Raw genomic sequence first — 15,469 nt, forward strand, 5'->3', positions numbered from 1 at the left:
TTAAAATGGTATCTTCTGTATTTTGCTATAGGTTGACAGATTGCATTTCTTTCATATTTCATTCTTGGGTATAATATAGCAGGATTTGGTTTATATAATAACATTGAGACGTAGGCTCTTTAGTTCATGTTGCTGCAGAATTTATTTGCAAATACTAAATTGCTCCGGAGAATATTTGTGTCCCAGAAGAACTCTCATTATTTACAATGGAAAATTTGTATTCATTGTATACATAAAAATAAATGTAGTCCTTTACATGTACAAATAAGATCTTCTTATCTGAAGTGTTTTGGTTGGCATTCTCGGCACTGACATTCCTTACGGTTAATAATGTGTGTCTATGTGCTTGTATCTAATCCTGAGAAACATTTTTAGTTTGAAAATATTTAAATATATGGTTTTATGTGGTTTTAAATAATGAAGCAGAATTGATGAATAATTCAAATGACTTGCTGTGAAAACTGTTTATGTTGACTGTGATTATTTAGGAAAGCAGTCATACTAGCTATGTTGCTGAACATTGGTTCAACAACATGAAAAGGATTTCAAGCCCTCCCTTATAAGTTAACTGCATTTTCCTTATACCACTCTAGATTTTGATGTTTACTACCTCATTAATTCCATAATGTTAAAAGCAGTGGGTATTCACCAAAGGTTTTTTAAAGTAAAACAAACTAAACTAAACACTAACTTATTAGTGGACTAATTCCTAAGCTGAGGTATAATTTAGCTGTACCTGTATCCTTTTGTGCCACGGTTGTGATTAAAGTCAGCTGTAGGCCTATTATATAATGTTCAACATGCACTAGCTACCTATTGAGATTTGATAATAAGTAAACATGACTGACTTTCCACTTTTGCTGATATATCTTTAAGTGTTGTTGATTCCTGATAAAAATTCATGCCAGATTAGTGTTGAAATGCCTTTAGCGCTTTTTATATTATATGTTAATGAAGGAAGTTGAGATTTAAATAGGATTTTTTTCTGATAGTGTAGATAGCATGAAAGACTCATTTTAGAACAAAAATGATTAGTCACAAATTGCTTGAATATATACAGATTCTAGGCACAGAACTAGAACTGGGGGGTGGGGGCGTTATAACTGTTAAAAATTACAATCCTTTACATTCCCAGTATTTTTTCCCTAGAAATTATGGTTAATTACTTTTCAGGTGAATTATATCTCACAATTTATAAGCCCACCCACATTTTATAGTGCCTCTCACAACATCCACACACCCAACAACTCCATTTTATATCTCCTTTCCCCATGCTCCTTGCTTGGGATTCCACCTGTTCCCATTTCATGACCCACATGGTCCTGGGATCTTGATGACAGTCAGGATTACAATTGCTTAGCAGTGCAGCCATATGGCATCGTGCTTTACAAGTGTATTGCTTAGCAATGGAAATCCCAATTCCGATTACCATCATAATTACAAACTATAATGTTACTATAGTTTAGCATTAAGTGAGAATCCATATACTTCACAAATCATTGTTAAAAGAAAAAACGTCTGTAATGGTAGCCTTACCGAAGCTTAATTTTTCTATTGAGTTAAACAAGTCTCATTTTTATATAATACTAAAGAGGTTAAAAGCTTTTTACATTGTACTAGGTAACTAGGAGAACAGCAGTCACAGTTATGTTTACAACTAAGACATGTTGTAGTAGCAATATTGTCTGCTTGAAAGAAAACAGTGAAGTGTAACAGGTAGAATGAAGCAGAGCAATGACAGGGACAACATGCATTTCTTTCCTAGACCAGCACTAGGTTACTGTTTGAGCAGCTCCTTATCTTTTTTTTTTCTCTCTATCTAGCATTCCATCTTGAATGGTGAGCCTTGCTTAGCTGGTTTTTCTTATGCCACTCCCTTTAAAGTATGTCCACTCAGCATTTATTTATGTTGCAAGACGTAGAAAGAGCACAGCTTTTTTTCTTTTGAAGTTGGTTAAAAATGACCTCTTGTGCTTTTGACTGTCAGTTATATACAACTGCACATTGTTCATTGTTGCATTTATTTCTTTATCTTGGTGGAGGATTTTTTTTTTGAGAGGGGTGGATTTTACATAAGACTTAACAATTGGTGACTTGGCAACATTTTGGCAAGTAATTTGTCATTGCCTTCTTCCTAGGGCTGAAAGAAATATTGGGCTAAAGTGATCCAACTAGCCAATTTCTAAGGCAAGACTAAAACTCTGTTCTCTCAATTTTGGGCCTTTAAGCACTACACCAAACTAATTGTATTGTGTATTAGAGAAGAAAATATAGCAAATAACTGTCAATAATTACACATAGTATCACAAGAATAATGTGGAGCAGTGGGCTAATGCCTCCTTAAGTAACACCAGCTGCCTGCAATTAGTGCAGGTTTGCATCCCACCAGGCTCAAGGTTGACTCAGCCTTCCATCCTTCCGAGGTAGGTAAAATGAGGACCCAGATTGTTGGGGGCAATAAGCTGACTTTGTAATAATGCTGCTGGGGTGTGTGTGAAAGCCCTAATAAGCAGGCATATACATAGAATGAAGGCTACTGCTAAGCTTGTAAGCCGCCCTGAGTCTTCGGAGAAGGGCGGGATATAAATGGAAATAATAATAATAATAATAATAATAATAATAATAATAATAATAATAATAATAACAACAACAACAACAACAACAACAACAACAACAACAACAACTTCTTAGTAATTTTCATAGGCCAATGTTTGAATTATTTCTATCAGCACATTCTATTTATATCAGCACATTACTTTCTGTGTCATTTGGAAGGACAAAGACAGTTTATATAGAACAATCTGTTTTTTAGTAAAGCGTCCCCAGATGTATGATGCAGCACCTTTTATTCTCCCTATTTTTTCCAATATATATCTGTAAACCAATTTTTTTTCCAGGCACAATTAGATAAAACCCTTTAGCTTTAAACATAGAAATCTTCCTGAATAACACAATCTTTTCCATTACACTGTTTCCAAAACTGTTTCTTCAAATGCTTTTAAATTAGAAGGCTGTATTAAACTGAGGAAGATATTGTTTGAAAAAATATTAATATGAACTTTATTGGCTAGATTGATCTGGCAAACCTGTCTGGCTAGTACTGACTTTTATGTGCAGGTAATAACTCTTTTTTATAAATTGAAGATTTGGAAAAAAATGTTAAGAGTAAAAAAAAATCACCAGCTGCTGGGGATTATTTCATGCTTTATTTTTTTTAAGCTCTTTGTGATAAGTCTCAAGTTTAAATGCCAAAATGTGTTATGAATGAATTATTTTAAATGTTTGAAATTCATATTTATTCCCCTGCCTGCTAAATGTCCTCTGTTTTCAGACTTTATTCATGGCTTGTATAAAGTCAGAATTCCTTTAGTCACATAATTGGGAATCTGTGATTTAATCTTAAAAAATAGTCTGAATTATTGTTTTTGAATTTTAATGATGACAAAGATTATATATTGTACACTATTGTAGGCAAACAGGAATTTGCATTTTTATACAAGTGAAAATAACAACTACCAAATGATAGTAAGACTGTCCAAAATTTATCCTTTAAATGGAAATTAGTTGCTTGCTTTCTGTTCCCATATTAGTAGTGGTAAAAACACATACCTTAATCACAATTTTTGTTTGTTTATTCTAAGGTCAGAATATAAACTGAAACTAATTTGAATGTAGACTGTAGCTTTGCCACTTTTTTAAAAAAGCATTTTCCTTTGTAAACCTTATGAAACACAAACTGCAGTTAGGAACTTAATGTTTGTAATAGTTTTATATTTGGCTATTATTAACATTTTTAACATTTTTAATTATCTTGCACAGCAATAAAAAAGATCTCATTTACAGTAATAATTGTCTTCAATGCTGTTAATAACATTTCCTAATTTTCTTCTGTTTCTGTTTTCTACCTATTTATAAGCCTGGTTTACATAAGGAAAGACACAGGCTTGAACCTAAAACTGGGTTATATATTTCCCCAAAATTGATATTTTTTTTTGTTTTGTTAGAGTAATCCATTGAAGAATTCTATTTTTGTTTTTGGAGCAAAGTTACATCCCTATAGCTATTTCAAAATTTTATCTAAACTAAATAAAAGAATTTTATAATGACACAGCATTCGTACATAGCTTTGGTTTATGCTCCACAGTTGTGCTTAATTTTTACAATGCATTGCTGGTATTCAGGGAGTATAATATCACTAATACATTGAAATGATTATTTCTTGAAAGATGTCACATGTGCAGCCTTTGCCATTACCCCCTCATCCTCCAACTCATTTGCAACTTACACTGGGCTTCCTAATCCCTGCCCAGCCTCTCCCAACTCACTGGACCCCCAAGCTCTCTGGGCCTCCCTCAATTCATGTTTGGTTTTGGACCTCTCAAGACATCCCCATCCTCCCCCATCCTCTCACAGCAGCCCTGCATTTGGCCTCATAAGCTCTCCCCTGATCTCCCCTCTTGTGCTCCTCCACTTCCTGCATGTCTTGGGGTTATGTCTGCAACTGAGATTGCCATCACTAAGTGATGCACTCACATGACATAGCCCTTTCTGACTGCAGGAAAATCTTAGAGCGTGTTGCATGGATGTAGGTAAGCTGGGGGCTCTTACAGGAGTGGCTTGCAATCTTCTCTGCCAGCTCTCCCATTGACATTGCTTGTGGTAAGCTAGCAAGGAAGGTCACAATATGATCACATGACATATCATGAGGCGGACATCCAAGGGCTTGCTTGGATTGTAATCACATGACCACAGGGGTACTCAGATGGCTGGAACTTTGAGGATCATTTGGTAGGTCATAAATTTGATCAGTTGCTGAACAAATTGATATTAGCTGAAGACTTCCTGTATATCCTGTCTTATGTTAACAGTAGGTTTGCAGTTTTTCTTTATCCAAACTACTTAAACAAAATTGCTAGGACGATGCATTTAATTCCACGGAACTTGTCTAAAATTAAATATGACAGTAGAGTTGTGCCTTTGTCTCAAACAGCTTCTTCACTGGTACCGGTGACATGATAATGAATTGATAATAATATTCCTTTGTGCCACATTCATGTTTTTAAAGCAGCATGTAGAAAGGACAAGACAATACCCCTTTTCACAGTTTTAGAAAGGAATTACTAAGTTAGCTACCAAAGAATAATAGTGTATAGTATATATACCAATGGTATATTGGCAAAATATACCATTGGTATATATTCAGAGCCTTGGTGGAGCAGTGGGCTAATGCCTCCTTAAGTAACACCAGCTGCCTGCAATTAGTGCAGGTTCGCATCCCGCCAGGCTCAAGGTTGACTCAGCCTTCCATCCTTCCGAGGTAGGTAAAATGAGGACCCAGATTGTTGGGGGCAATAAGCTGACTTTGTAATAATGCCACTGGGCCCCCCCGAAAGCCCTAATAAGCAGGCATATGCATAGAATGAAGGCTATTGGTAAGCACATTGATTTGTGCTTTAAATTGTAAGCCGCCTTGAGTCTTCGGAGAAGGGTGGGATATAAATAGGAATTTTAAAAAAAAATCCTTATATTTGATCCCATTTCTTATTTTCAATGTGTAGTGAATTCTTCTCTCAGCAAATTCTGCATTGGAGAGCAAATGTGATTAAGGAAAGCAAATATAATGTGAAAAATGTACATATTCTTAGTAGTACAGCAAGACCACCTTCCTTATAGCATGTTTAGTCCTATTCAGTATTTTGTGGATCAGAACTTCAGTTTTAATTGCCCAGAGGACAAATCATTTGCAACAGGAACAGCACCAACAGCACAGTGCTTTACATGGATTCTTTTTTCGATACTTAGCTGCCAGCCTGAACTTTTCTCTTGATATTTGGACATAATCCTGAGTATTAATAATTTCCATTTCAATGCTGTTGATCATTTCATCTTGTTCGCCTACCAAAAGTGATATTTGAAAAAAAAGGCTTCTTAAGTCTTTCACTTGATTTTCCAGATTGACCAGTTCTCGATGTCTTTGTTCAATCTCAGATAACTGGGCTTTAGTAATCTTGACCTCTGTGAGCAGATTTTCATTGAAGATTTCCCATTTCCCTTGTTCAACCATATTATTTAGTTCTTCCTCTGATACTTCTTTTCCTGCCACTTCCAGCTGACGCATAATGAAATCCTTACATTTTTCTTGTTTGTTTGTTATGGCATTATTGTACATAATCATTATATTTTGGAAACGATGGAACAGGGCTGCACGCTGAGTACTGAGGACTCTTCTAATGGCAGATGATGAGCTATGTTCTTTTTCTTCCCTCTTCACTATTTTTGAAAGATCATCCAAGCCCTTATTAATGTGCTCTGCTTGAACTTTAATTGCTTTTGTATTGCTGCATTCTTTCTTAAGCACACTGAATCTTCTCATGGAAGTCACCAAACTTTTCTGCTGCCGACTAAATTTTTGAACATCCATTGCCAAACGATTAATATCATTATGAAGTTGTTGTACTTCATGCAAGTACCTTTCAGTTATGGGCTCCTTTTCAAAAATAACAGCTGCTTGTTCAAATTCTCCTTTTTCTTCTCTAATAGCATTAACAACACGGTTGTTCTCTTCAAGTAATTGTAGTTCCTTTGCTCTCAGCTTTAGCTCTTGAAGGCGGTCTTTCATCTTCCGATGAATATATTAAGGTTCAGAAGTATTAAACCCAAGTCAGCAGTGTATACCTAAGAATTAAAATCACTTTCATTAGCATTTATTAATCCTCAATCTTATTAGAAACATAGCAAAAACTTTTGTACAGAAAAGTTGCAAAAATTTGCAACATGGTGTAGCAGACAATTTCTTGTAGACTCTTTGTATTCATTTTAGAAAGCTGTTTCAAAAGCTGTATGGAAATACACACTATTTTTCACATCTTAATATTGGTACTTTATTTCCCCCCCACATTTTACCCTTTTTTGGGGAGGGCAAATTAAAATGATCAACATATAAACTAGTATTTTAATAAACCTATATTAGTGCTGTACAGTTTTTCAATATGGGTGAGGTTGCAAATGTTCTTATTTACAGCTTCTTAAAACGGATGTACTTTTTATTGAAATCAAGCATTTGTCTGCTGTTCCAGATCAGTTTGTTATTGGAAACAGATGCTATGCTTGTGTTCCTAGCACCTTTTTCATTTCTAATCCAAAGAGCTGAAAAGCTCTAATATCTCTAGAATCTCCATACATTCTAGAAATAAGGCCAAATACTTCTTTCCTGAAAGAGAAAGAGGTGGTCCCTTTGTCTAGCCCTGTGTTGCTCCAGTAGAAATGCTCTGCAAAACCTTGGCACTTCTTCCTTTCCCCATGACTGCAGTGTGAATGTACTTTCAATAAAATAAGATTCAGTAGCATATTATTTTCACTAAGATGTGAGAAAATGAAGTAATTTAAAAATAAGTGGTGAATTAAAATGCAGATGATAAGTTTTAGGAGGAGCTCATTATAACGATTGTAGCCACATCACCATCTTATTGTAAATCCTTTCTGATTTTATCATTTCATCATTCTTTTCTTTTTATTTTCAATCCTCTCCCTCCTCCCGCCTCCACCCCCCACCCACTACCACCACCATGGTTGGTAATCATATGGATAACACAACACTGTCCCTTGATACATTAATGGAAACTGCTGAGCATCAGAGATGACCAGATTTGAAGAGCTGAACCTTCATTCATGCCACATTATTCCCTAACAACAGTAGTAGTAGGTTAGATACCTCCAATGGGTTTTGAATCTCTTAAACTGTGAGTGGTTCCCTTGGGAGAAATAAGCTGATCAAGGCAGGGAAAGGAATGAATGTTGCAGGAACAGACACTGAATTATCTTTCTTTTGGTTGCTTGTAAAATATTAGCCTGTGCACTTCCTAAATGCCTATACTTGGAATTAATGTTCCTTACCCTTCCACTGTCAGAGTACCCTTATATTCAACTTCAAATTACTCCCAAAAGTTGTCCAAAACACCTAGCATTGGTGGCACTTTACACATCATTTTGAATAAAGACAATGTATTTTTGGGATGTTCCTAGGAAAAAATACATCACACTTCCCTCAACAACCACTTCATCTTCAAAATTGGAAAATACCTTTGCTTTAATTATTGTATTATTTGAATGATTTTCCCCCTCTCAAGATATTACCACTCTGTATGCACTAGTTACAAATCTATGTTGAAGCATCTCTTTTTGAGCATAAGGTGATATGATAGAAAACTGGCAAATTATGCACAGCCGTGGAATCAAAAGCGTAGACGCATATTTCTTACAAACACAAATCTAAACTACAGTAAAGAATTTGTCAGATTTCCTTTCAGCCAATTCACTCAGTTTCTGTCAGAAAGAAAAATAGCAGTTACTCCTCTGGGGCTTAGAATATTTCTTGAAGATTCAGGAGTTTGATCCTGTGCCATCAAGAAGTACTTAAATTCTTATTTAATTTTAATACCTCCAGAGCACAAGCATTGGTTGGCCAATGTAAACTTAAAGTGAATCAACTGGTATGTAAAATATTCAAATTTATGTCACAGAATGAAATGCAAAAGAAGTCACCGGAGGTGTACTTAATTGTCTCCATTGTCTTGGCTTACAAAAACATCCAGTACAAGGTTCCCATTCATATTTTAATTAGTCTTGGTGGTAGATGATGGTAGTCATAAAAGCCCATTGCAAATGGGCTCATGTCTGTTTGCTCTCCCTTCCACTAAAGGTAGAAAAAAAATGCAGTCAGTACTCCCAAATTGTCAAAAACTTAGTTTCCCAGTCAGCAGAGAAAATAAATGGTTGACTCCATTGTGCAGGTAGCAATACTGGAACACTTTTTGAGATAGAAAGAAAGGACAGATGTCCTTACTGAAGGAGCAAAGCGAAACCTGCAGAAATTAATTAGTCCATTTATGCAGTGGTCATGGTTCCAATAGATAGAGCCAAATAAATCAGAACTCTGAGGCTTCAGGCTTCCTCAAAGAATACAAAATATCGGCAAGGCCAAAAGTGAAACCAAGTCTAAAATTCCCTCCAAAGAGTTACACTATTACAAAGTCAAATATCCCACCCCAGTACTGTGTAATCAGCTACATTTCTAAATAGAATAGTTTGGCGGGCTTTCTAACACCCCCCCACACCCAACCCACTAGCATAACTGACAGAATGTCCTTGGTTCCCACAGGACACAGAATTGTTTAGGCTAGCAAAGATCCTCATACCTCCTCCCATTTGTGTGGCAACCTAGAACGAGCAAGATAGCTGCAGCCAGGTTCATTGTAGAGCTGACAACAGTCACCTGGGAGTATCAATCCAGGAAAGACTCCTGATATCACATGCCTAAACATAATTGTTTAAACATCTGCAGGACATGTTTCCCACAATAGATACTATTGCCTCCCTAGAAGTGTTTCCTAAAAATATCTGGTTTTCCCACTGGAAGTCAGTTGATATCTCAAATTATTATTTTATTATTATTATTTATTAAATTTGTATACCGCCCTTCTCCCGAAGGACTCAGGGCGGTTAACAGGGCATATATAAATAACAATACAAAAATTAAAAGGAATTAAACAAATGCCCAATTAAAAATTACAATAACAATAAAAACAATAAAAGACCCATTAAAAAACCCTAACATTCCCCATCAGGGAATGTGATTGCAACTGTGCTTACAATTTTATTTCAATTTCCTTTGCTTTACAGTGTCAGAAAGATATGACTCCAAAATTCAAACAGTGGGGAGGGTTTCCAAAACTCTTGAGGAAGCCTGATAAAAGTTCAAATATTGTAGCTCTTTTTTGCCCCACTTCTCCACCCTTTGGTATGCTCCCCCAATGCTGCAATAGTGAGCAGGAAGAGAATTGATGTTTTTATTTATGTTCTTTGGAGATGGAGGAAGTAAGCAGATATACATTGTGAAGAAAGAGCTACCCCAGCTGTTTTCCTATTGCAGTTGCGAGGCAAACAACTGTATGTTTGCATGTAACTGATTAAGGTCTTGTCAATTTCAGGCCGCAGATGCCAGCCTGCAGAGGGTTCTAATCAACTCATTTGAGCTTGTTACATTGCAGTTAGCACTTTTAGGGATATATTTTGGATAAAAGCAGCTTAGGAAGAGATATGTTTTGTAAGCAATGTCTCTACTCTGGGAGTGCAGGGTGGATGGGGAAGGAAAAATGCAGCAGTGAACGCGCACACACACACACACACACACACACACACACTATGAGGGTTGTAAATGTGGACATTGGTTACAAAATTACTACTTCATCACTATTGTGACTGCAAATGGTCCCTGTCCTAAATGAGGACTACCTTTATAACCCCTCTCTCTCTCTCTCTCTCTCTCTCTCTCTCTCTCTCTCTCTCTCACACACACACACACACACACACACACACACACATACAAACACACACACACACACACCATTATCAAACTTTAGCATCAGTATAAGGAATCAACAGTTTTTTTGGAGTAAGATGGCAAAAAATAATCAACACTATTAACATCTTAAATCCTCTTCAAACTCCCTATTTTTAGGAAATCTATTTTTTCTGTGCTATTTCATGCTTACTTAGTTTAATGGTACTAGTCTTTTAAAAATATATTTTTTATTTAATATTGCTTTGTAATGGAGGAGGAAATTATAAATGCTTTTTGTTTTTTGTGTTTTTGCCATTTAAAAAATGATCTATAATTTCTTGAAAAGCTTTTTTGTAACACTATTGTCCTTTCTGGAATAATACAGCTTATTTTTCTTTTTTCTTACATAAGCATTGCTTCTAAGTAATATATACAGTAGATCAGAAATGTACAAGTAATTTGGACCAAAAATTACCTTGGCCTTTGAATGACTTAGTGGGGTCTGAATGTCCAAACAATAAGAAGAAAAAATAGAGGTGAAGCATTAAATTTAATTTAAGGCTCTCCATAATTTTTGTTTGCTGTCACATTAAATTAGAATTTATAATTTAATCTGCTTTTCAAGTAAAAAAATCAATACAATTTTGCAGCAACTTCTACAGGGACTGTGATCTCTAGAGCTGAGTATTTTGAGTATCTCGTGTTGCCCTTAAGTTATGTACTCCAAAAGAAGAGAATAATATCCAAGGCTGTTCTGCCTGAGTTAGCCCAAATATTGTTCTTTCCACAACTTTTTTATTTAGAAAGTCCTTGTTGATGTTTATTACTGTACTATATGTGATCCTAATAATACAAGGTAGAGATAATTAACACTCCCAGAGAAAGACAGCATGGTTAAGAATGAGGTGGTGTTATTGTATACAATGGCTTGCAATGAAACTAGAACAATCTAGCTCAATCTGCAACAACAAACATGAGTTTTGAGTACTATATTACTGCTATATTAACATAGATGTGTGACCTATGCTAATGCTACTGGGAACAAGAAAGTAAGAGTCCTTCAAGAAGTAGAATTGTAATGTGATATTTATTGATCAGTATTAAAAATCTGTGAATTCCCATCCCCAGTGCTGGAGGGGCTGCTTCTCTACAAATATTTTGTCTACTGCAAAGGAGAGGTAATAATGCATTGCACTCTATTTATATAGCAGCACGCTGATGAAAATATTCCTTAACAGAAAAAGACATAATATTACTTCTTTAGTAACTTTTGTTCAAATAATATACATAATTAAAAATTATGGAGGTCCTAAATTAAATTTGCATGTTAACACCGTTAATATCCTTTGTTATAGCTGAACTGAACTGCTGAGTTTCTGTATTCAGTATTTTCATGCACAGCAGATGATGTCATTGCTAGCAATGTACACATACACTCCCGTTCTCATAATTCCTGTAATAAAAATGCTGAAGTTTCTCAACTGCCTGTTTAGACATTGTCCTAGTGAAGGATTTTCAAATATGTATAATAAACATGTTATCATTCCCAAACCAAAACATGATTTAGAAGTGTGGGTACACACACAAAAACACACAATTGTTCATTTAGTGTTGTATGCCATGCAGTTAACCTCACAACAAGGTCTCTCTGTGGTCTCTGAGAATGTCAGTCAATCCATTGTTCAGACCACAACCTCTATTACGTATTTTTCAGTAACCCTTTAGTTTTAAAAAGGAAACTTTGTGCAAAGGAAGAATCTGGCATGCTTTCAAATGAAACTACATTTAAACCATTAAATACTTGTTAGCAAAATAACATTTCTGTATTAAAACAATAGATTTCTACAAACATATACAACAGAAATAACGTCACATTTAGCAGAGGGCAAACCCTATTTTAAACACATATTAAATATTACATTTTCCTAATTAAAATTATTTAGTGTATGATAAACACAATACACTTACCCTCTTCCTTTTAAAAAATCCTGTGTCTCAGTATCGTTTTGTACTTAAGGATATGACACTTGCACTATCCATATGTGCATACATAATAGATCTGGAATGTGATTCCCGTTTTAAAAGTTTCTGCTTGCTTAATCGCTCTAGAACTTAATTACTTAGGAAGTGTGTCTTGAAAATCCATGGATCTGTGAGAGTCTTAGTTGGTTCTATTGCACTGTAGTAGTAAAGCACATTAGTTACTTTACTCCTAGAGAATCTGGTTCTGCCTGTTAGAGATACTGTACAACCTTTCTTCCAAGGCGGGCCCTTTTATTCTAATGAGCCAATACCAGGAAGTGTTTCATCTAGCTCTCTCCTTACTGTAATTTCTAGCTTACAGTGAAAATACCTGTTGCTTAATGCTAATACTTTCCTAAAAATGAACATCAAATACTTAAAATGAAAGCAAGGAAAACATTGAGGAAGGAGAGAATGTATTGCCAAAAGTTTGTTTATGTTTTAGTAATGTTTTATTAGTAACTGTTATCTTTTACTTAGCTTTGTATTTTTATTCTTTTGCTATTTTGATGTACACCATCAAAGCTTAAGTAAATATATAAGTTTTTTTAAAATAAATAAATAAAAGGAATATATTGTTAACAGAAAAAAACATATTTGAAATTATTGCTGAGATTTGAGGAGAATTATGGAGTTTTCTTAAATGGTCTAAGTGCAAACTGAGTTTTACTCATTTTGCCATCTGTTTGTACTTTCAAATTATTATTATATAGCTGAACCAATACATGTCAATGGAAATGCTGTGATGTAGAGGATGTAGTACAACACAACATTTTATTCATTCTTTCAATATATAAAGTGGTGGTAGAGGGTAAAAACAATTCTTATATGATGTTGAATTCCGTATATTAATTCCACTATTGAACTATTATTAAAATTAATGAGGAAAGAAACAGTTGTGAAAAGCATTGCAGATAGTGTATTGTAATAAAGTGGACAACTCTAGGTTTTTGTTCTCTCTCTCTCTCAAATACTTCTTTGACATTAAGCTTTGAATAATCTGGACTTGTACTCTCATCCCAATACACTTCATAGAGTAATTATACAGATCAGCTGGGGGAAGAACAGTGCATACTATACTAAGCTCCTTAGAGGAAGAATAATTAAACTTCATTTAAACAATTGTTAAAATTTTATTACAACCAATTGAGAAGATATGAAATAACTACTTGTGTGATTCTGGTATAATAGTTGCCCGGTGCCAAAATAGGTAAATTTGCAAACTTACGTTTAGGGAAAAATTTACAGAGAAACTGATTGTCTTCTGTTTTGTGTATCTCTAAATATAATGTCACTTTTTTTTTGCAATGCTGCTTGGTAGTCTACATCATGATATTCTCCATTTGTAGTCCAACATATTTGGAAAAAAGCACTGAGCTGGGGAAGGCTATTTTAGAGCAATTTAACAAAATAAGTGAACTACAAGGAGAGCACTTTTTTTTTTACTAAGCGTGCTCTTGGTTCTAAATCAAATGTTTTAATGTAGATCTTGTCACTACTATTTATCTAGACCAGGCATGTCAAACTCGTGACATCACATGACGTTGCATGATGTATCATGACTTTTTCCCCATTGCTGGCAATGGGATGGGCGCGGTTTCAGCGTGATGCATCTGCTCAGTGGGCCGGCAGCTTGACATGCCTGATCTAGACATTTGCAACCTACACTGAAAAACATCATAACAAGTACAAGTGGGGAAGAATGTTGCCTAAGTATGCTGGTTTGTAGTTCATTTCCAAGAAAGGGAAATATTATTCTAACATTTTTAATAACTTTGCTGTGACTAATGAAAATTGATATTTTCCTTAGAAGAACAAAAATAGGAAGATCAATCTTATCAACTATTTTGTGTATAGGCTTTTCTATCTGATTATTTTAAATCCTGGGATTTTTCAAACATATTTCCTCCATTGAGTTGCCAACCTGTCTGTAAATAAGGGCAGCTCGGAACTTTATCATATAGGTAGATCACAAACTTGGAAATGTCCATCCATTGCCAGAACAAGACATTTTCTAAACTTACAGCTGCTTCCAAGAATAGTTTGCAAGTTTCAAACTTTCAAATTTAAAACTTGCAAGAACAATATTTTTTCTTTCTAATTTAACTTTTGATATCATAATACTTTTACTGTGACATTAGTTGTGTTATGAAGGAACATGTACAGTACACAAACACTTCTGCCGCAATCTTATTAAGTGTATTTATTTTGAAGTGAACCCAGTGAAACTTCCTGCCATAAAAAGCTGATAGAGTTGCTTTCTTACAACATAACATTGTAAGCCAGGCATGTCAAACGCCGACCCACGAGCCAGATGCGTCACGCCAAAACCCCATTGCGAGTTTGACATGCCTGTTATAAGCCTATTGTCATCGTATGATCATCAGAGTCAGACTTAGGCATTTTCACATATATTTCACTCATTTGCTTTTCAGAGAATTAGTCTAAAAAGGGCAGCATTTTAAGGAAGTGTAAATTCTAGAAAGGACAAGCATAATAGGAAAATGAAGCTTTAACTGCCTTCTACAGAAAATTATTTGAGTTTAGTTCACCTAGGATGGGTTTGATCAAGATATAGGCTTTCTGACATTTAAGAGAAGTGAGAAAATAAATTAACGATTTGTATTTATTCCACTGAGAAGAAACTATTAATAAATAGGCAACAGTAATATTTATGTTTGGCTATAGAAAAATGTTTTGTGTGTCCCCTGTTATTTGTATAGATTCTGCTTATCCATATTGATTTGCATTGATTTTTAACCATAGTAGGTAGTATTACCATATGTTTTATTTGATCTTTTTTCCCCTTAGATTAGCAAATAAACAAGACAAAGAAGGTGCCTTGGCAGAAGCAGATGTGATTGAATATTTGTCTCTTGAAAAGCTTGTCAATGAGCATAAATGCTTCTGTCAGATTGTAAGTGCATTTTAAATAAGATTAATTTCTTTAAATATGATGCTTGCAAAATTTTGAAATAAAATTATGCAATTCTATCACTTTATTTTTCTCTATATCATATGTCTTTTTATGTCTGATTAGTGATGGCCATGAGAAAGATGATTTGGTTGCTTATTACCTGGATGATAAGCAAATTTCAGAAAGTTATT

The 15,469-nt window shown here is 34.9% G+C and overlaps 2 protein-coding genes across 4 annotated transcripts in view; one reads left to right on the forward strand and one right to left on the reverse strand.

Annotated features, from left to right (window-relative positions):
* Window positions 1–12,540, reverse strand: part of PROS1 (protein S) — a 53,671-nt gene extending 41,131 nt beyond the window's left edge. Inside the window, exon 1 of the mRNA XM_083362029.1 lies at window positions 12,308–12,540. The gene's annotated coding sequence lies outside the window, so the exon portion shown is untranslated. The remainder of the gene's footprint in view (window positions 1–12,307) is intronic.
* The window catches only part of ARL13B (ARF like GTPase 13B), a 44,110-nt gene that overhangs the window by 7,267 nt on the left and 21,374 nt on the right, over window positions 1–15,469 (forward strand). For all 3 annotated transcript variants that reach the window (XM_083362031.1, XM_083362032.1, XM_083362030.1), the window contains exon 5: window positions 15,173–15,278. In XM_083362031.1, coding sequence (XP_083218157.1) covers window positions 15,173–15,278 — 106 coding nt within the window. The remainder of the gene's footprint in view (window positions 1–15,172; window positions 15,279–15,469) is intronic.

This window comes from Vipera ursinii, assembly GCF_947247035.1.
Source record: "Vipera ursinii genome assembly, chromosome: 4".
Lineage (NCBI taxonomy): Eukaryota > Metazoa > Chordata > Lepidosauria > Squamata > Viperidae > Vipera > Vipera ursinii.